The 23,651-nt window shown below is 42.0% G+C and overlaps 1 protein-coding gene across 1 annotated transcript in view; it reads left to right on the forward strand.

The window, feature by feature from the left end:
* Positions 1–5,182: 5,182 nt before the first annotated feature.
* The window catches only part of adgra2 (adhesion G protein-coupled receptor A2), a 38,541-nt gene continuing 20,072 nt past the window's right edge, over positions 5,183–23,651 (forward strand). Inside the window, exons 1-2 of the mRNA XM_061071603.1 lie at positions 5,183–5,487; positions 22,185–22,256. Coding sequence (XP_060927586.1) covers positions 5,183–5,487; positions 22,185–22,256 — 377 coding nt within the window. The remainder of the gene's footprint in view (positions 5,488–22,184; positions 22,257–23,651) is intronic.

Genomic DNA, 23,651 nt, shown 5'->3' on the forward strand with positions numbered 1-23,651 from the left:
CTGCTTCGGTGACTATGATTGTGTTGCAATAATGTCTGAATCCAAATGTCTCCATACATCATCACTGCCTCATTACATTTTGGTGACATCTGATTGTTGTTGGCTCTTTGCCACATGGTGAGACAAATAACTACAGTAATATATAGAAAAAAATGTTTGTCTTTAGTGCTTTGTGTAATATGAACTTAAGATTTTAAATTAAGTTCAATATATATTTACTTGCAAAGCTGACATTTTGTTGTTCCTTCATGGTGATAACTTCAGATGTTGCTAATAATAATAATAACTCGGTTCACTCCACAGGTGTTAAAATACATCTGTGTGTAGATTCACGAATGTCTTAAATTTCTGCTTTCCCTGCTAGAACTTGTCAAAATGTCTGCTGTGCTAATACTATATAATTTCATTTCATTTTTCATTTAGCTGACGCTTTTGTCCAAAGCAACTTACAATAAGTGCATTCAACAATGAGGATACAAACCCAGAACAACAAGAATCAAGAAAGTACAATTTCTTCAAAAAATAGGACAGTAAATGTAAATACATATATTACTTCCAACAAGTTTATTTTGACGTCACTGTTGACCTCTGTTAAATCAGTCCTTTAAACTTCATCATATGTGGGTATTCTTCGATTACATGTTCAAAACATTCTTGTTGTTTTTTCACATAACGAAGTGTAATAAAATAAACCCAAATTATTTCAAGGGAGGTGGATGGGGGGGTCCCCTGGACTATTATCTGTCTGGTGGGGGTCCTTGGCTGAGAAAAATTGCAACATCTAACATACATTTGCATAGATAGTACTATATATGTATAGTAAAGGACTGTGAGACTTCATGATCCACGTTAGTTAAACTACACACCCCTTTTTCATTAAGACAGAATTCATCGATCACATGATCTGATATGACATCAGACGTTAATGGTCCTTATGAATGACAGCTGAACAGGGATATTACAGTTGAAAGAAGACAGGTTTGTCAAGTAGGGCGTCGGCCTCGTCTTATTGGCAACATAATTTGCAGCTCTGGTTCTCTTTGAGAACTCATGAAAGTGAGATTAACCCTGGTTGCAGTCTTTGATATAGAATATTATTCTACACGTTTATTATAATCCACGTAAAATATGATCCTGAATAATAAAAGATCATGTATATCAAGTGAAATTCCTGTAATTCACGTTTCTAACCAGACGAGGGCAGTATGACTATAGTTTCAATGTGTCCCTGAAATTGGTAAGGGCTGAAAAAATGAGGGAGCAGAAGCAATAATTACATTTTACGTGTATAAAGATCATACATTTACATTAAAATACATTTATTACCCTGGGACTTAGGTTTATAAACATGCAACTGAACAGGTAAGTGTAAGGATATCATATTGATTTATTCAGTTATTATACAAGTGCTCCTTTACATGTAAAATGCATGTTTGCATTTTGTATAAATAGAATCACTTAACATAAGATTGTAAAAACTGTTTACGCTGGATTAAGTGTTACCGCAGGCCAGTCTACTGCTACCAACAATAATTCTTAATGATCGTCAAAGGAATTTAGTGCTGAGAAACATGGCACCACATTATGACTTGATAACCCCATAATTTGGGCGAGAGGCAGGTTTAACATGCCCATAAATCCTTAATTAAAACCATGCATCCAGGAAGTGTCTGTATAGCTGCAGGGCCGAGAGGGCGGATCTTATGTGTGTTGCACATCTCACCACTAGATGTCATGGGCTCCTTGAGTAAGACTCAGACGAGGGCTTAGAAACAGGCTCTGATGTTTGCATCCCTGCTGGAAGTTTTCTTTTGTTTATCCACTGGCAGAGACATAAGCCTGAGCTATGCCTCAGAACTCAGTGCTCCACTTCTCTGATTGGGCTTAAAAGCTCCACTGTTCCTAGCTACATCTGCTGCAGCGTGGGACGGCAGGAACGAGCCCAGGAGAGGCCATCACTCAGCCGTCTCACAAATTGTCTGTCTTCCCTCATAACTTCTGTCATACATCACGAACAGTTGCGTAACCTCCACACACACAAAAACCCTCCTCCCCTCGGACATTATCTTTACTTCCTCTGTTTTACTTTTCGAGGCTCAGAGCTTCTTCTGCGTTCCACCTCTCCATCCCAGCGTTCTCCCCCCTTCCCTCAATGCTCCACCTGGAATGGAGTCCAGATGTGGAGCAGGGAGAAGGAGAGATTGCCTGCTTGGCTATAAGGAGCGAGGGGGCTGTGGGGAGCACGGAGAGAGAAAATGTTGGAACGACATTAAAGTTTGTCTGGATGCCATTAAGTACAATTTGATGTAATGTGCAGTTTGGAACGTGACATTTTAAATGGAAACTGCTCTCCAGATGAGAGAGATTTGGGCCTGGTGGAGTTGGAGGGGGGTGTTGTACTTGAAGCCTTATTTAACAGCTTGGATAAACAGCCCTCTGTTTCGTTGCTGAGCAGGCGCCCATCCACTGCTTGTGCTTTCTTTCAATAATCATGCTGGCTTTCTGAGCCCCGCTCCAGTGTACAGTATCATATACAGGAATAACAAACCCGGGGTCCACTGTGCGGGTCAGAGCACACTGCACCATTATACTGCTCGCATGACTGAGGTGCCTGCAGTTTGGATATGTCAGGGAAGACATGTCAAGACCAATTGCACCAAGTCCGTTTTCAAAAGCCCTTTCCTGCTTTCACCTTCTCATATTTTGAAATATTCTCCAGATTCGAACCGGCTCGGTCTCCGTGGGGCCTCTCGTATATCAAAAAGTATTTTTTAAACAGAAATCCATCGCTGGATCTTGGAAACTTTCCACACACACAAGCAGAAAAATGTGAAAAGGAGCGCTTGAGGAAGTTTATGATCCTCTGTGTTTTTTGGATTGCATGTGATTCTTTCAGGATGAGGACTGTTTAAAAATATTTTTCTTTTCAACAAAAAGATTTAGGGGTCTGGAATTCTGCTGGACCAAGCATTTGTAAATCATAGCATTTGGTCTGTGCAAGAATCATCATGCAGTGGATGTGATAGCTCGTATGCTACGTGAAGGGCAACACACTCTGTCAGTTGATGCTGAATTAGGCTGCAGTACTTGATGATGTTCAACAGGTTATTCTGAGTTGATCTCACTGCACCAGCTCTTCTATTACAATGTCCATCACCATGTTAGAACTTGCATTAAATAACCCATACATTGCTGTATTTTATGAGATGCCTGCTGTTGCCAGTGACCATGAACATAAAGGCCTCTGGGGGACAAAAACATCATATCATAAAACTCATCATGGCAGATAAGCCTCTGCACATTTTCATGATCATTTCTCCTGCGCTACCAGGACTTTCTTTGCAGTAATGATACAGAATGTGGTGAAGTATATCTATAAAAGTCTTTGCTTCCTTTGCTTCCCGCTGATTCAATGAAAAACCCTTTGAACTGCTGAAACACATACAATATTTAAGAAGCCTTCAGCAAGACCTTCATTCACAACCTGTTCTGTCGATGGAGGCGCTCACTGAAACCAATACCTACTTGAATGGAAACAGCCAGTTACAATAAAAAAAAAACACAAAAAAGAAAATATTACCCATAATCCCCGGCTTTCTGAACTGAAAGAGCTGCCATTGAAACAAATACACCAAATTCTGTCCAGGACTCTTGATCATTTTAAAATGTACTCGCTGAATATCAGAGTTAAAGGTTAAACTTTTCATTCTTTCTAACTGATCTTAAGTCAGTTAAGGTATTGTGGTGTGAGGCGTGGGGATGAAAGCGCTGACATTCTCTCTATTCCAAGTCAGTGATCCATCAAACTAATTTTGAAGCTGCTATTTAGGGTAAAGAAGTTGCATAGTGATGCTTTAAAAAACCTGAGGAGACATAATCATGATAAATTACCCTTATAAAACAAATAAATATACACAAAAGAGTAAATCTGAATAAAAACATTTTGAGATGTCTGACTACAGTATTACAATACACCAGGTCTTTTATATGTATTTATTATGAGTTTGTAGAATGTCAACCAATATGTGCAATAATTCTCATGTCTGTTTTCATCTTATTCATTCAATATGTGTCCTTTTATTCAGTTGTGTGCAACATCCTAATAATTATACCATATATATCTATTTAATCTTATATTATTAGCTTTCACTTATGAAAGCAGAGCATTAATGATTATATTCGTGAGCTAGACGCAATGTAATTAGTTGGCACTTTTGATCTTGAATTCTGATTATTGGCTTCAACAATCATTTTGGTTTTGTGCCGTCCAGCATATCATTTAAGCCGAATACATGAAACACTCAGGACTGTGTGATGAAGTTTGGTGAAGTCCGGGTGGGTCATTAAACCAGCGGTCACATGTGGACCCTCCTGTCCCTCCTCTCTGGGGCCGGGCTGGATGCGCTAGGACCGCGGGGACCAGGGCGCAGACGCAGACGGAACGGGCGCACTTGGGGTTGTTGCTAAAGTGAGTTAGAGTGTGACAAGAGGCAAGCGAGCAAAAACCGCTAGATAGATTCTGGGAATTACACAGGAGCCCACGGGGACCAGCTCATTTTCTTCATCCGAGTGTGTCGTTGCGTATTTTGAACCTCCTCCCGTTTTACTCCAAGTTGCGCTTGAGATAAAGTTTACGCAGAGCTCCGGGATCCGGGAAAAACTCTGAAGGAAAAAGAGCCGCGAGAAAAGTGAGAGAAGTTTGGCAATATACTTGTTCTCCTTCTTCACTTCATCAAAGAGATGAAAAAGTGGCTGCTGCTGTGGCTGCTCACTCGTCAATCTCATCGACCCTTGGATTAACTTTTTTTAAAGGCGAATAACGGTAATTTGGACATTCCCATGCATCCTCTAAAGTGATGTAAATCTCATATTTCAGTAATTAATAGGATCAGCAACTCTTAAAGACGGAAGACTGTGGCTGTTCCAATGTGTTGAGGACATTTTGGATGGACTAACACACTCCTGGGCTGATCTGGACCACAGGGAGTTGTGCGCCCTGGCTGCCATGACATAACGGGACACTTGGAAAACTCCACGGCGCTGAATATTTCTGGAATGAGCGGCTGATGTGTGTTCACTGCCGAGCGGAGCTTCTCTAAGTTTTCCATTCATTCGACACTTGAAACATATTTTTTTCTCCTTGCGCCCCCCTCCTCTAAGAGCTTCATGGTGGAGATATGGGATGACTGGAGGCGGGGGTGCAGCTGAGGTGAGATCCAGCCGAAGGACAATGTTTGCGCCCGGCGTTGGCATCCCTCTGCTGCCGGGGCGTGTGGTACTGATGCTGCTGCTGCTGCTTGCCGCCTCCGGGCCGCGGCTGTGCCAGGCCTGTCCCGGGCTGCTCGCCTCCACCAGCGGCTGCAGCTGCACGGACGAGCGCTCCAAAGCGCACGGCGCCCAGGCTTTGGGCAGAAGAGTCAGCTGCACCAAGGAGGAGCTGACTGAGCCTCCGGATCCGAGCCTGATGCCCAACAGGACAGTTACTCTGTGAGTCTGACAATTTACTGTAACATCAACAAATGTCATATCACCTACTGACTGTGATCTTCCTTCTTTGGCCTTATGGTGCCATGTGCGTCCTCTGGTTTCAATGATTTTTGGAGGAAAGTGTAAACCAATCATACATAGCACAGCTGAGGAGACAGACTGTACATGTCTTATTACAGGTTTTAATCAGTGATTGATCAGCTTTAATGACACAATTCACATAAAAATACACAGTTGGAAAAAGCCAATAGCTCAGTCTTCTGATCAGGCCCACACACCCAACACTCTGACCCTGTGACCTTAGCTTTAACTGTATTGAGGACTGGTTGCAGTAATAAGGCTTGTTAGGTCAGGAGTTTACATCTTGATCTAGTTTAACTCCGTAGTGGTGGGCTGAGCGATTGGCTCTCTGTAAAGCATTAAGAAGATCACGGAGAGGGCAGAGCGACTGTAGCCATCATCGTTGGCCCAGCCTCTTTGACACAACTCTGTCACTTTAAATTTGACTCTCAGCCTCTCTGAGTTCAGCCCCCTTCCTTCTCCCACCACCACCTCCACCCTGTGCACATGGTCCAGCTGACTTGGCCTTGCAAAACAGCTATAAACAGAAACACATTTTGCGCATTTTATACCCGACGTTGTGCTTTACTGTTGGGTTGGCGCCTTCTTTTAATACCGCAACACCCCGTCTGACAATCACCTTCGAGTGGGGAAAGAAAAAAACCTAAACCACTCAGTGGAAACCAGACAGCAACAATTCTGGGCCAGTTCTGTGTGATATATTTATTTGTGTGGTTTATCTGCACAAAGCTCGCACGTCCACATCAGGGGCCAAAACACACTTATCTTTCATGATGGATGCACTACCAATGTATCAGTGACACATTTTTTGGGTGGTGTCTTAGCGTTTTCTTTACAGCTGCTCCAAAGAGGTTTCTGATTCCCAAAGTGTGTGACTGTGTCTGCAAAAACACAACAACACTATGTTCAGCTGCCCCACTGCAGCGAGAATATGAGGTAAAGTAAGGGGATTCATGCCCTGGGAGAGCTAAAGGCATCCAGCAGTCCATTTAGAGGGCCTTATGTTCCTTGCTTAATAAAGGCAGGATCAACATCTGGGCAACACATTGCTGAAAACCAGAGGTTAAAAAAAGGACTTGGGCAGCAGCGGTGGAGGTGTTTGAAGATAATCTTCCATCTCTGCACCTTCTCATTTTGGTTGAGTTTGTGTTTGTACTGATGTTTAGCATCTTGTGACACTTTTAAGAGGCTCTGTATGAGGAGAGAACAGTTCCGCCCGTCGTCCGCCATTTTCTTTACCTTTCCCCGAGAGCTGTGGTGTCTGGAAAGTTCATTTTCCTGAAGATTGGACAAGTTCGTCGAGCGCCCGTGCTCCCATCGCCACTCACGACATTGGCTCCAGATGTGGAATGTAAGAAGTTGTTGATTTTCGTGTTATTCCTGACATTCCATTGGTGCGCTCGGAGACTGCAGACAGTATCCCAGGTGCAGCAGGGGGAGCTTTTCTACATCACCTCGGTCCCTCCACTCACGATCGAACGGCCTGACAGCCCCGCTGCATGCCCGCTCGCCTGGGGCAGCCTGGAGGAATGCTCTCCTCCATGCTGAGCAAGGCTGGAGGACACCAGGCCCGGGCTTCCGGGGCCGCCTGCTACGTGTAATGCACAACAGCTGGCCCCTGTGAACATTCCAGCTGAGGCCCCTTAGCCTCATGGGAAATCCCAATGGGGATTTGTTTATTAAAACTATTAGTTGGCTGTTTGTTGTTCTTGCCAGCCATAAAGGGACGACCAGTCACCCCAATATTATCACCTCCTTCTGTGGCATTTCAAGGCCACTGATTACACTGCTGCGTGACACGTTGTACACCGTTTCTCTGATCACTGGTCCCATTATGCATTTGTCTGGGCCTTCGTGCAAGAGCCCCAGTCGTCTGTCCCACTTTCCCTCTTTTTCTTTATCTCCAGCTCCCCCATTTCTCTCCCCTTCCCACCCCCTCTATCATGAGTTCATCCACACGCAGTAACTCTCAACCTAAATATTTAGTCGTCTTGGTAGGAAACTGCCATGTCCAAACTCCTTCCAGATGTGAGCCTGCACAGGCCTGTGTTTTGGCGTAATTATGCACGGCTGCAAAGGAGCTGGATCACTGGGAGAGGAAGAGGAGCGGAAGGGTAGAGAGGCAAAAAAAAGCACCGGTGTCGAGGAGAAAGTACACGAGTGAATGACAGGAATTGAGGGAAAAAAAGGCCACAGCGAAGGAGAAAGTTGAGCATGAAGGGTAGAAGAGGTGGGAAGTGGGAACTGAGAGGTGAACAAAAAGAAAACGAGAGAGCAAGCGAGAGGATGGAGGAGGGAGAGTAGAGGCTTGGCAGGCGGTTCAGAGGGATGTGCCCCTGGAGACTGAAAATCCCCAGCCCCTGACGAGCAGATCTCCGACATCGGGGTGAGAGGGAGGAGGAGGAGGAGGCAGTGGAGCAACATAGCTTCACTTCCAAAGCATTGCTCCATGTCTCCTTTACTTTTAGTCTTTTGAACCAGTGTCAAAGAAGAACTTTTGTTTTTTTTTATTGGTGATGAAATGGATGGATGGATATATATCATACATTCATGCCCCGAAAAACACGCAGAGCAGTAACTCCTCTCTGTGCTGTGTGACGGCAGCTGTGCTTGTTTGAATGTTTTTAATGGATAACAGACAAATGGAGGGAACGTACAGTGGCAGTTTGTGTGTGAACGTGCTGGTGCTTCGCTGCTTGTGGTTTTTACCCAAGTCTCAACCGCACCCCTCCCTTGGCGTAGTTTGTTGTCATCGATGTCAGTGACTGATGGCTCTGCAGGCTCAGTGGGTGCCAGGCCAAATGAGCAGGCCGCACATGCCCGGGGTGCGGGGTCAGCGTGGCCGCCGTCGACACGATGCCCCCCCCCAGCTGCGAGACAGTTGCTCCTTGCATGTTTGCACTTGAGCCAAGGGTTTAAGAATCAAATATTCCAGCAAGGATGGTCATATTTTTATCAGTAAGGGGTCGCGTGTAGGCTAGATGAACAGCTGTAAAATCTGCTCTGGGGTTTGGATGAACAAAGGCCTGATCTCAGTTTTAGCTTGTGCTATAAATAAATAATTAATACACATAACCGCTGTTCTATTCATTTTCAGATGAGAATATTAACACCACTTTCTTGTCTGCACACCAGATCTGAAGCTACAGCTGCAGCCAATTAGCGTAGCTTAGCATAAAGACTATAAACAGGGGGGAAACAGCTAGCCAAGTCAGTCCAAAAAAAAAAATCTGTCAATCACATCCAATAAAGCTCAGTTGTCACAACATTACTGTTTCAACAGAAAGACCAGTGTTGGCTGTCAATTTCTTTATACCAAGCTAAGCTACACTAAGCTAAGCTAATTGGCTTGTATTATAGCTTCATATTGAATAGACAGAGACTGTAGTGTTCCTCATCTGTTTGTCTCATCTAACTTTCAGAATGAAAGCTAATTGCAAAGTGTATTTTAGAAAAACGTACTGCCGTTCCTCCAAATCTGATTTTTAAGTCCTGATCAGGTTAAATCTCTTTTATTTATCAATGTGTGAAACAAAATGATTTCAGCTCAAACGTCCCCTTTTCAGTTGCTATTTTTTTTCAGAGCCGTTCAGTTATTTCTGTCTTCTTTAGCAGATAAGCTTCAACATCATGTGAGAATCAGATAAAAAGTTTTATTTTACTTTCCTTGTGACTTAAATAATAAAAAGAGACAAGATTTACAACACCGTTTTATTAGGTGCAAAAATACAGAGGAGCTTTAAAAGTAAAAATGCTTACTCTTCTACGCATTTATTTTGTACTATGTACTGTACTATTTTCATTACTTATTTGAATACATTATAAAGGCTCTAATTACCACAGAGTGCCTCATCTAGGTCACTTCATTTTCAACATTTTGGGAATTTAAGTCATAATATTACGAGAATAAAGATAGAGTGGGATGGTTCCTGTTATATTAAAAGGGAAATATTAAAAGTGTGTGTTGAAATGAGGAATATAGAGCATCTTTTTTAGTGATACTTTAGAATAGGCTACACAAAAGGTAAATACTTCATCTTTTGTCACATCAACTCCATCATATCAAAACTGAAAAGATTGTTAAATAAACCGTGTTTATTGTGAAGAAAGAAGCACACAGACTCTCCTTCTTTTGAGAGGAGGACATGTGTGGTGGTGGTCGACTGGGGGTTATCATGGTGGCATCTGCAAGCTATTTAAAAGTGACTTTAGTCTCTCAAAATATGATGAATAGGTTTACATAAACATCCAACTATTGACCTCAATTCAATTATATAACATAATTTTTCAGACTGAGCTCTTTCCCTCTGTTTTCAGCCTCCTCAATAAGCTAAGCTAACCAGCCCCTGGCTGTAGCTATGTATTTTAGTGAGTGCAGATCACCAAAGTTGAACCAGTCTGGGACAGAAAGTGTTTGGAGGATGAAAGCGCTCATTTAGCAACAGCATCTGAAGGAGAGGGCGTCCTTGTTTTTACACTTCACCCCACATTTGTCTGATTACTCATTTTTTGGTTCAATTAAATCCAACCATCATGCCGCCTGTAATTGTTTACTCCATCTAAAGAGTCATCTGTGTCTCAAAGCCAGCTCACCTCTCCAGTATGATCCTCTGGCTACAGTATGCATCTGTGTGTGTCTTTAACCACCATTTTATCTCCTGACTCACTTCGTCGGCCTCTCACTTGTGGCCCATGTGCGGACAGATACCGAGGGGCGAGCAGATGTGTCGGTGGTTTGTGTTGTTTCTGTTATTCCGTGTGTGTTGAGACAGGAGTACGTAGATGAAAACGTCCCAAACATTCATTTTATCAGCGGGGAGAATTCCAATAGCTGGGTGAGCGCGGACCCCAGGCATTCCTGCAGCGATAGGGTTTATTTATGTGGGGAAAGGTGTTGAGAGGAGGGGGTGCTTGCTCTCCTCCGCACATGTGAGGTGGGGCAGTGGTCGGCAATAAATCAAAACAGCAAACAAAAGGCCTGACACTGGATACTCTGGGCTTTATACTGAGCTGCAGCACCTGCCAATGCCACACAGGCTTGGATTTTATTGTGCCCTCTCATGTCAAGGTAACACGACCAGAGGGGGGACATCTCCACACGCCTACTGTGCTGCACTGGAGCTGTCCCCCGGTTCAAACAGTGCATGTGTATTTCGTTTATCACCTTGTTGTGTTTGTTGATTAAAAGTCTGCGATGTTTCAAAACTTGGCATAAACACAGAGATGTGTTGTCATAGTAATCTCATATCCCTGAGTGGCTTTCTGTTATTTTAGGTCTTTTTTTACACGGCGCGCTCTCCTTATCTTACTCCAAAAATGCCTGACTTTGACTTTTCGTTGCCAGCGCTAACTTCCCTCTCCCTGTGTTTGACCACAGCGGCTCCCACAGTTCCTGCCCCGGGTAGAAAACACATGGATACAGACAGATATAATGGGCGTCTGTAGTGGGAATGCCTGTGGCTTCAGCGTGTGTGTGTGTGTGTGTGTGTGTGTGTGTGTGTGTGTGTGTGTGTGTGTGTGTGTGTGTGTGTGTGTGTGTGTGTGTGTGTGTGCGCGCGCGTGTGCATGCTTCCTTGTCTTTGTGATATGCTGACCATTGAATTTACCAATGTAATCTAATCTGAGTACTTTTTGATGATAGGTGCATATATATATGAGTACATGAACTTTTACGACTCAAAGGAGATTTAAATTACTTTGCTGCTTTGACTTATAACTGACTAATGTCTTAAGGAAACTAATATTAATCTGGATTTCATAAATCTCCTACAATTTTACCCAATTATTCCATTAAAGGTGCCATTTGTACACACATACATATATTTTTAATTTCTGTGTCATGCCAATGCATTTGGTCCATCTCTTTTTGTGAGTCACCCCTAATCTACAAGCACTTATATCTACTTCTGGTCATACATGTACAAAACAAAGGGAGGAGGAGGAAAAAATGAAGAATTAAAAAGAAGTAAGCAAACACAGAATTATTACATCTAAACTGACTCGATAAAGAGCTTTTTCTAGGCTTCCTCGAGAGAACTGGCTGATTGAAATGTTTCACATGTAAATAACCAACTCATCATCAGAATATGTAAAGTCAATATCTTTTTTTAATCTTACAAAACAGAGAATAACACAGGTAACAATAGAAGGGATATCATCATTCACACCAGCTCATCCGACAGATCTGATTGTCTTAATTTTTACTGATAAATTGTCCAGTTTCTTCAGTCAAAGGTAAAATGTAAGTTTGTGTATTACCAGGAGCGGGTGGTGGTGATCATCATTTTTGCCATGAAGTTCAGCCCTTGTTGTGATTTCAAGACAAGAAATGTATATCTGCATATGTTGATCAAAGGTCATGCAGGGACAAAATAATAAAAAAAATCTCTGTTACCCAAAGATACACATTTCATATCTAGTTTATCAATTTAAATGGGTTAAATAGACCTACAACAACAATTCGTATTTCGCTTTTTCTAATGTTACTCCAAACCATTTAATGATGATTAGCTCTAGCTGTGAATAGAGCCACAACATATCAAAAATCTATTCACTACAGTTCTATCATTCATTGCTTCTTCTATATGAGTCAGTTCACACCCAGTCACATATTTGAAATAAAGCAACAGCTTTTATTCAAATCTTAACCACTGGTTAATGAGACAATTTGTGTGTGTATTCCTTCTGTTGAAATCAAATAAGTCTTTGGAAAGCATGTTAGACTACCATCATTTTTTTTAGAGTAAAAGCCTTATGATGCAGTCATTTAAATCGTTTTGACATGAACACTGATTCTCCAAAAAATTGAATACAAACAATAACAAAACAAAACAAAAAACACAACATTCTCACAGATGCCGAAAGCGACACCGTCACCGGCTCTTTGTAAACGCATCCTGATTTACCAGCAGCCTTTGCTCAGGAGCTGAAAACAGAGGCTGGTTATGAGAGCGAACAATGAGACAATGTTCACCAGGCATCCACCGCATTCCACTCACTGTCTCAAAAGGCTAAATTCACTAAATTGCCTCATTAAAAGCGTAAAAACACTTTAAACAGCGATTAAACTGACTATTGTGTTCCTGCTGTGCGGCCGTAAACTTTCCAGTTCGGTTTGTCTTGATTTATCTTTGACTCCAAATATTGCTGTAAATTATTGGAGCTTTACGGTAAGGCGTCGGTATTTTAACTTGTGTTCTCTGGCTGTTAATATTCAAAGCGTCTAGTTGTTTATGTCTATAAAGTTCACTGTTGTGAGTTGCGTATAAACCGCACAAGAAACACATCGTGGATGGTTGCTGTGAGCAAAACGACATGAATTGTGTAATAAGACAAACACAAAGTGGGGGACCTTTCTCTCCAAAGTGTAGATTGTGTTTGTGTGTGAGTCTGTTTGCCTGTGCAGTGTGCACACACATATGGGAAGGGCGTGCATGGCCGCAGCTCTTGAAATAGGCCTCAGTCCTCCCCTCTCTAATTAGAGACATTTCAAAAACCCAAATTTTAATTTTAGACTTTTTGGACCACTTATGCACACGCACACACACACATGCACACACGCACACATATGCAAACACACATGCACACACACACAGTTAAACATACGCACTTTCTGTCTAAATAAATCTGATAGGTCACACATTGCATCTAAATCCACACCCACACACACACACACACACACACACACACACACACACACACACACACACACACACACACACACACACACACACACACACACACACACACACACACACACACACACAGCCACAAACCACAGAGCCTTACTCCCGGCCTGGTAACCGAGCACAATGCAGTGTGCTCTATAATAAGTGGTTGCACATATCAAATGCAGCAGAACACTCCCCATATATCGCCTCAAGTCAGGAAACTATGATAATAAAGCCAAGTAATGCAAGATTCTCTACAAACTATAAATCACCGAACTCATATATTTTGACTCTTTAGCTGTTTCGCTCCTAATGTGGCTTCTCGCGCCCTATCTTCTTGATTTGATGACTGAACAAGTCAATCTGGGTTTTTCACATAACTGGTTCACAGAAAATATTTGACATGCAATTACATGGATGCTCCGTTCTATGACAGGCAGTAAATGGGGCTTGTAGCTTGGCAGCGTTCCCCGGTGGCTGCCACAAGCCCTCTGGTGGGCCGGGCACAATGGGCACATTCACATCTTGACATGCATTTGCTGCTAAAGTGCTTGTTGTGCTCGAGGGCATTTCGTCTCTCTGTTACTCTCAGTGCCGTGACAAGCTCAGGGTGCAAGGGTGCTCATGGGACCAATGGCTCAGGTGGCTCTCCCATCTTTTATTTTAGAAGCAAAGGGTTAAGCCATTTGGACATCACCGAGTAGCTGAACAGTCTGGGGGCCTCTTATAAAGTACTTATTGGAACAAAGATGACACAGCCACCTCTCAGCCGGAGAGATCTTTTCGCTTTCGTTCTCTTTCACTCCTCCTGCCTGAGCCTTTCTCTCCTCTTTCCTGTCTCCGAGCAGGAGACTAACCGAGAGACGAGGGTTGGGTTAAGCTGATGCAAACACAAATATTGTCTACTGTCAAAAAACACTGTGCACAGTCACCGAAAATGTCATCCACTTGGATTATATTCAAAGCATAAAATGTGCAATAATATTTATAATACTCTCATGATCGAGCCAGCACAGTCACAAATGCATAAACAACAATCCAAACGCGTTCAAACCAGCTGCACCACATTCATTATGCTGGGGTTTGGTGATGCACTGACAAAAATACAACGTTTTTTCCACAGCCCACTTGCTCAAATTTCCTAATATGACAATTTACTTTTACAAGAAGATATGTACACAAAAAAGCCACAATCGGTCTGGCCAAACCTCAGACATCAGAGACAGAATTAAACAAAAAAATTTTACACAAACTTTTAATCTAAATTTAACTATATTACTTCTTGACTTTGAGTGACACACAGGAGCGCGAAATTATAGAAATGCCACTCAAGCAACTGAAAAATGACTCAGGATGCAGGCAATTTTAAACCACCATGAAAAGCGGAAAATGTAAAGGGATTGTTCTAAGGTAATGAAAAATGTATTTTATTTTTATTGATTATACACAAATGAAAAGAATATTTATTATTATTTAGTTCTGCTTATCGATCCCCTAAAGCCTACACACACACACAAACACACACACACACACACACACACACACACACACACACACACACACACACACACACACACACACACACACATGACATGTCCTGACCCAGAATTCACGGCCACTAATGAAGGTCCATACCAATTACTGCTGCGACAGGAGCCCCAACTCAGCAAGAGGTTGCGTGTACCATATGTGCGTGATAGTGTAAAATGCATTGACAAATTAGAATGGCACTCAGAGCACATACCTCCGCCGAGGTCCAACAGTCTCTTTACATTAAATCATGCTCAACCAAATATAGACGTATACAGTAGATATCAGGTTCTTCGATATGTCCGATTTTTTTTTCTCATCAAGATTAATGAACTTTGAAAGTTTTACACTATGAAAGTGTATAAAGGTTGATCGCTTTATGTGATGAAAAGATGACTGGATCGGGGTCTACACCGAAATCGTGTGGTTCCTTCCCTGACCCATACCACATCCGTCCACAAGGTTTTGTGGTAATCCATCCAGTTGTGTTTGCATTATCTTGTCAACAAACAAACAAACAAACAAACAAATGGTCATTGGGTGAAAACAACCTCGGCGCTGGTAACACAAAGTAACAAATGTGAATTGTCTATCACTGAAAACATTTTCAATTAGTTTCTATTCCACACAATAATCTCTCACACATAATATTGACATTGAAAGTGTAAATCCATTCATTTTCACACACAAGTCAAATAAATCGTTTTTATGTTTGATGCCTTAAGAAATACCTCTCTTCATCTGAATTAACCGATTGCCGAAAATTGAACGATGATTTATTTAAAAGACCATAATTCCTGAATGAATCATAGAGCACAGGTATGATGTTATTCTGAACTCGTTCCTCTGAGATTGTGTGATTTGAGGCCAGCTCCGTGTCTGTGAGGTTAAACTCTAACGTAATGTCGTTCTGTAATAGATGTTGATCTATTGGACTTGGCATGTTTGGGGAGGGGGGGACGCGGCCTTGGAAAACCTGGTAACAGCCAAATTAAGTAATACCGTTTTTAATCCATCTTTTGGTTCAACCACAATATTTTGTAGATCCACTACGTCTGATCTCATTACTCCGAGCGCCGTGTGTGTGATGTGTATATAAAGAGAAACGCTGCCATGTTCACTTACTTCTCTGCCAAGTCGTGAACTGCCAGTGTGCTAGAAATGCAACTCTGGCAAGCAGCAGCTACTCAAATGGAAAAAGTAGAGAGGAGAAATTAAAAAGAAAAAACACTGATGATCTTTTGCAGAACGTTCTCAGCTGTGCGCATACAGAATGCTCACACAATGCCGTGCTGTGTGAAAGTGGATAATCGTATTCTTTCAGCAGAATTTAATTACCTCTAAGGAAAATTCCCTCAAGGGCGAAATTACTCTTTTCTTTTTATGAACTTTTTCTGCTGTGAGTGACACAGGCCAGCGTTTGCACATTCAAGTCAGCGTGCTTATTAAACCGGCTTTAATTCAATAATGACGCTTCGAGATGCTCATTGAAAATCGCTCTCATTATCTGGCTCCGATTGGTCTCCGATTTAGGACTGGGTTCGTGGCACGTTACCAATCTCTTTCAAAGGTTCTTGTGTTTCACCTTGCGTGTGGTCCTCGAGGGTAGGAGACCTATCCAGAGTTAAATGATGTTTACACGGCGGCCCACTGGCTTGTTTTCACTCTCTTTATTAAAGTGAACCTGCGCCTTGGACACTATAGTTCATCACTTGGGATGAGCTGGAGCTTCCGATCAGCACCCTGTGTCTCAGCATCCAGTCGTTGTGAAGAAGCTCCAGGTGTTTTCAGGGTGATGCTGCAGAAACAATGAAAAAAAGTACAGAGTCCTACAAAGATAATGAGGGCGAGCAGCTTAGCCTGCAGATGAATTCTTATTAAATCTAAATCCCTCTTAAGATTCTTTTTTTGTTCCTGTGAGGGGGTTTTCAGCCACATAGAGCTCCCTGTCTAAGACCAGCATGCAAAATTTTTGGATCAGCACTTTTTCTCTCAAATGCATCTCATTCATGTCCTGCACTGAATGCCAAGCTAGGATCAAGCATTTCCTGTATGCATAAAAAGTACAGAAGCTTTAAGTGTGTCTAACCAGAGAAGTGGGATGAAGGGTGCAAAGATATTGACTGTACTTCCAGTGAGAACCGACTGCACACAAGCCATCTTGTTGTGTGTTTGGATTTATTCTAGCTGTGGTCAGGACAGGATATAGAAGGATGTGTTCTCCCTCTCCGTTCATCATTTTTGCACCAGGTTGTGATGTGGAAAGCTGAAAGGACTCCGTTCAGCCGCTGCTCCCTGTGTCGGTGCTGCACACCTCACATCAGGCCTGTACAGCTGCACCACAAAGAAGATTCCTCTGTCAAAAGGATTGGTTGACAATGACGCAATAAACAAAAGCAGCTGTAGAAAAGGCATCAGATAGACAGCTATCGTTAACAGTACACACAGGTACACCCCCCCTCACACCCACAGACACACACACACATAATGGACTTGAGGCAGTATGTTACAGCCATCCAGTGAAGAGTCAAGGGGTAAGAGCGGAAGTAAATCAGTGAGCAAATACGATTTGCGACGTGCTGTCCTGCCCCTGTGTGGCCCTCAAAGGCTCTGTGGGTTTAAGAAGCAAATTGAGCAAACCAACAAAGTGAGTGGCATGGTGCAGGGAGGAGCTGCTGCGGTTTACTAGACAAGACTCTTTGTAAGGCTTTTCCTTTTTCACACTCCAGCACACAACAAGGAAACCTTGAACTCACGCTGCACAATGGCTCTTGGATTGAAAAATAAGATATTCTAGGATTGTAATAGCCATATGTTATATTTGAAATCAATTGAAATGACCACAAAACCCGCAGCATTTCTCAATATGCTTCTGTAAATCCACACTCTCTGCAAGTAATACTTAAAAGTTTACTTTGCCAACAGTGTATTTGTTTGGATAGATCTCTGCCAACCTTTGGGTTAACGGGTTGAGAGGGATTTTTCATCCGTTTAGAAAACCACTTTCAATACATGTCCTCTGAAAAGATTACATTGTTCTACAATATGTTCCCTAAAATTCATGACTCCTTTTAAATGACCTGCAGGCTTGTCAGAGTATCTTTGAGGTTTTTAATAATTAATCTCCTAATCATTTCTTTTAAACAAAGACCAAACATTAATTCAGAAATGTGATCTCATCACAATAGTGTCAGTAAATAATTGAAAGTTAGGCCTGTAAGAGATTGTAAGTTATTTTTGCATTGCATTTGATTTGCAGGAAAACAGAAATTGTAAAATGAAAAAAAGAAAAAGTACACATAATTATTTTAGGACAAATTAACTACACATCCCATAATCCATGGTTACAACGAGCTTGACCGATCAGAGGCCTTTCCACCTCACCTGAGGATTGTGGGTAGTGTAGCACTTGATGCTGTGAATAAAACACGTTTTTCTCAAGACGCAGTTGATATCGTATGGACTTGTGGCTTCTACATAAGCATGTTACATCATTTTTACTTTCATTAAAAACACCCTCAGTTGCTTTTAATTTTTTACCTTGGTTAAATAAGAGCATTTATTCATATGTATTTATTTCCATTTCAGACTCGAAGGCACTAGTAGACAGTAGAACATGAAGAGAGGTGGTGGTATACATGTGTTTTGTGTGTGACCCTGGATAACTTCTCTGCAACATGCAAATGCTCTGCACAGCGGAAGCTGGATCCTGTGCTTCTGTTTGACCCGACTCTTCATACGTGACCCCTGGTGTTTTGATCTTCATGTAAATGAATTAGATGAGAGGCTTTAATGGGATGCTGGAGCCTGACATGTGGCCCTGTTTTCTTGTTGCGTTGATTAGACGGATTCAATTAGCCTGTCGGATTTCACTGAAGCCTTTGTGGCCTGAAAGAGTAGAGTGAATGAGGGATACCATCCAAGATGTCTGGACTAAGTTAGCACACTGCATTATACAGCGTATTGTTCAGAAGAGCAGATTAACTCAATTGGCTATCTGATCTGTCACCGATGACAAGTAAACAGGCCACTCGTGTACAGTAAATGAAACCGCACAGAGCGGACATTGGGTCTGCAGTTAGCTTGGACCTCCATGATTAAGAAGCTGCTCATCTTCTGTGCTTGTAAAGCTCTGTTAACCTTTGTGAACAGCAGTGATTAAGAGATGTTACTCCTCAGCTGTCACCTGCCTCTGGTCCCTGCTCCGTCCGTCTGATGGCTGACCAGGAAGTGCTCTCTCTACAACCCCTGAACTCTGGAACCGGTTTCTGAATAAACAGCTAATTGGCTGGGTTTCCTGTTTAGCCTGATGGGAACGCAGACTATTTCTGTCTGTTTACAGAGTTCTGCCTCTGTCTCTCTTTCTCAGAGTCGTACTCTCTGCATTGTTCACGAAAGAACAATGTCCTTCTCTACAACTGTGCTCCAAATGTCTGACTTTGAGGGGTTACACAGTAGAGCACAGCCACTGTAGACTTCCCCGCATTCCTGGAGGTCGGCACCTTTAGTTGTCTGAGGGAAGAATTCATGTTGTGGCCTTTTTTTATTTATGAACATCAGCTTTCAAGTCCCAGTGTACAGAGGAACAAGCTAATATTGTGTTGAAAAGACCTGGGAGATATGAGGGTTTTTGTGATCTCCAAGTGCACATGGAGATAACACACAAACACATCTGAATAGAACTATACAAAAGGTCCAATTTTGTTCGCACGCACGTATACACATTCAAGCGCATCCAAACCCAACATACACAGGAATCTGACTAATCGTTTTTTTTTCTGCATAATAAGCTTAGTCAAAAAGGAACTATCTGTATCTAAACTGTCTGTGTTGAATTAAATGGTTTGTTTCTTTGCCAGATGTGACTTTCTCCTCTCCTATCTGTATTGAATTATTCAGGCAGTTCCGGATCTTCTGTAGCTTTCATCTCAGGCCTGCATCCAGTTATAGAAGAGATATTGTGCCCAAAGTCTATTGAGAGACCTTAAGGTCCACGAGTCAAAGGTTCATACGCAGGCTACGGCACGAGAGGACTGTGCTCGTTAAACATGCACGCTAAAAATGCTGTGACACGATAATGGATTTATTTCAATGATTCTGGGTGGATTATTGAACATGACATATTTGAGTTTAGTTTAGTTTACAGTTAGAAATTAGTCTCTGATCTGCAATGGCATCTGTTTTCAAGGCTACATTATTGGACATTGATGTAGATTCTTAGATAGTAATCATACTTTCACAGAACACATTAAAATACAAACTATTGAGGCCTAGAACAGCTGAGTAAAACCATCAGAAAAGCTTTAGTTTCAGTTTTATAGTCATTATCTGTGATCTTGATTGAAGCCAAATTCATTTAAATATTTCTCTGGTTTTTAATTTAGCTTATTAAAGTATCTAAGGTAACTAGAGCAGGATATGATTTACCCTTAAAGTTGTGTTTGCTTTTGTGACAAACTTTTCTGCCTTCAGATGTTGTGGCTGTGAGCAAAGCTATCGAGGTGAAGAAGTGAGTCGGGCAAGTTTGTCCCTTTATACCAAGACTAGATGATTAAATCAGGTCATTAACTGAGCTGGAAGGCGCAGCCTGAAGGCAGTGTTTTTATTGATGTGGCAGGAAATAGGGGGGCCGACTGCTGCTGAATCTGTAAATCTCACAGACTGTTCACAGTCAGCTCCCATTTTTAAAGGAGCACACACAGCTCCACTCTCTCGAGTCGGAACACACTTAATGTCGCAAACAGCCCATTAAGCGCCATGTGGTAGGAGCGAAGATGACGTGAAACTGAAGGGTGTGTTAATGATGATGGGCTGATGCCAGCATCAGGGCCCTGGCTGTACCCTGAGCTTTTCCTGGGCAGACGTGGGCAGTGGACTCAGAGCTATGAATATTAAACACTGTCTCCTGGATATTATCTTTATACAAAACAAATTAGCAATAGCAGAGTTGATCCTGGTCTTGGTTTAATATTGACAAAGTCAACACTGAGTTGAAGCACAGGAATGCATTTGGATTTTCAATATAACAAAAGCACAGACGTTTCCTAACCTTTCCCAAGTGCATAAGTGGACTAAACCTAATAACACATGTGATGCTCAGTATAAACCCTGGCCTCTGGAGTCAGCGTTTTGTGCTTTGTAGGCCCGACCATCCTGCCTGAACTACTCCCTATTTTGTGCAAGAACATTGCACTTCCTGAACTGGAAAAAGAAAACCCCTTAGTAAATATAATCCAGGCAGCAGGTTTATTTCCTCTAAAGGATATTTGGCAAAGTGCATTAGTATACAACATACACATATTTTGTAGAACACTGGGAACATTCACTTGGCTTCAAACACAGATGTGCATGTTATTTTCTGACACACTACTGTATGGCTCTTATAAGAAAATAATAACCTGACTGTATTAATGTAGCCCTGTTTCAGTGTTATTGTCAATTCAATAACAAAACAAGTTGCATTCGTCCAACCACACACACATTCAAACAGCACTTCTATCTGCAACAACTTTTTACATCAAACACAATTCAGCACAGCCCACAGGGAAATTTGTCAGCCTTCTCTACCTCCTGAGCCACAGCCGCCCAAATGTATTGCTGGTGCAAGGAAGCTTGAGTGGTTGTGAAAAAGCACAGCAGAGGTTACCCACCAGTCTGACAGTCGTGCTAGATGTTTATCTGTGCTTCCAGTCTTTATGCTAAGCTAAGCTAACTGTCTGTAGCTTCATACTCAGCATACATACATGAGCCTGGTATTGCTCTTCTTGTCTTAATCTTTGCAAGACAATTGGTTTATTCCCCAAGAAACTCAACAACTTGTATTGAGAGATATCATCTTTGCTAAAGTGTGTCCTTACACTGACTCTGACAATGGTCCCTCAGAGCAGGGTGATTGCTGTAACTATCCAATGTTCCCCCTGTCAGAGCAGCCATCTGAAGCTCACATCCAGTGTGTGCTGCAGCCCCATGCCCTCTGCTCTGATAAGAACCCCTTAAGCCAAGGGATTCGTCACTATGGAAAGAGCCAATTAACATGGTCTGTGCCGCCATTCTTTTGATGTGGAGAGAACTCCTTTTGATGTAAAAAATGTATGCGAAATGGTTATCAAGATTACAGCTTCCCTCCTAATCTTGATGTTCTATTTCTTGTCTTTAGCATTAATTGGAAACATCTTTGGCTAATGTTTCTGCTCAGGCTAATCTTTTGTGTGACTGCAGGCCCGAGTGGTCAGTTTGACTCTCGTCACCCTCGTGACCCCCTCGACATGTGCTTGGTTCAACCTGAACTCTGCGTCTGGGGGCAAACTAATGTCCAAGATAGTATTTTAGCACATTTGAGTTTAGAATTCTGAAATGTGCTTTTATTTATTATCAGTTGTAGATTTTTAACAATACTGTATGTTGTGTTTTTAACAGGATAATGAGCCACAACAAAATTCGAGTTCTGAAGAATGGATCCTTCTTTGGACTCTACGCTCTGGAAAAGCTGTGAGTAGCCTATTTCTTATAATGCTTGATTATTTTTGCACCTTGACAGATGCAAATGTGTCATATTCATTCTTTCCATTAGATGTATGTGATGCATATATGTGGGAGCTGTTATTTAGTATGTCTGGGCGTTTGCAGAGAAATAGACAGTGAATCAGTGAGATCCAAGAAGCTCTGTGGGCTTCTATCCAGCAGGGAGGATGATACAGTCAGACTGGCTTTCACACAGATATGTTGAAATTTCACATAATTACACTTCAGTGCTTCATTATCAGGTAAGCCCCACTCCACAGGAACCGCAGGACAAGATAAGGGAGATCTCTGGGAGGAGGTGCATGTTGGCAGCTTGGCCAGAGGCTCACAGACAGTCTGGCCCTCCTTAGCAGCATTGTAATCTCTCTGAATGGGGTGTGAGACAGATGATAGACAATATCTTTTTTTTCCTGCAGAGCAGCCTCAGTGACAAACAGGAGAGCAACTATAGTGAATATGTTGCCTGACACATATATTTGTTAGTATGAAATATCGCAACAACAATTACATGGAATGCCATGACATTTGGTTCCGACATTCATGGTCCCCAGATAACCGATCATGTCACTATGAGGCTGAACGTTTGGGTTTTCTAGAGTCTGGACAGTTATTGGGATGGTCATGACATTGAGTAGCCTACAGATGTTCATGGTCTCCAAGGGATACATTACATTCAGAATCAAAAGTTAGTTTTTGGTCAAATGTTTCAATCAGCATGTTATTGGTGTCATTGTGAGAATGCTGACATTTAGCTCGCTCTGTCTAGTCTAGGAAAAAGATTCAGGTGATTCCAAGTAAAATTTTTCAGAAATAATAGAAGCTTAATTGTTTTCTTTTCTTCAGAAAGCAAGAGTAACACAGCTAGCAGCATGCATAGAGGATACAGTCTGATATTTTATGTTTTAGGGGGCTGTCTCACCTACCTTGTTTGGTCCATATCGTCAGACTTTATAGTTTAGACCAAACCAAAATAATAGACCAAGGTTCAGATGATTTGCAGTTTTCAGATAGTTTGGACTTTTGGACCAATTACATAAAGTTTGGACACTGGAAGCGTGATTGATGCAGTCATTGCTTCCAATGATAAAATGTTTAGGACACTCATTTGCTAGTAGTAATATCGCAATTATATTAAAGTAGAAATATAATAGACAAAGTAAACCAATTCAATCATTTCTTCATTCAAATGGTAAACTACTTTTTACTTTGCACCTTATTCCAAAAGGTTGGTGAACATTATAGCCTAATTGAAAATACAGCAACGCCAGACAAGCGCCCATCCACAAACCAATCAATGTCAAGTGTAGGGAGGTACAAAGGCCCTCCTTATATCACACAAACGTATTTGGTCAACTTCCTAAA

The sequence above is a fragment of the Limanda limanda genome, chromosome 5, assembly GCF_963576545.1.
Source record: "Limanda limanda chromosome 5, fLimLim1.1, whole genome shotgun sequence".
Taxonomy (NCBI): Eukaryota; Metazoa; Chordata; class Actinopteri; order Pleuronectiformes; family Pleuronectidae; genus Limanda; species Limanda limanda.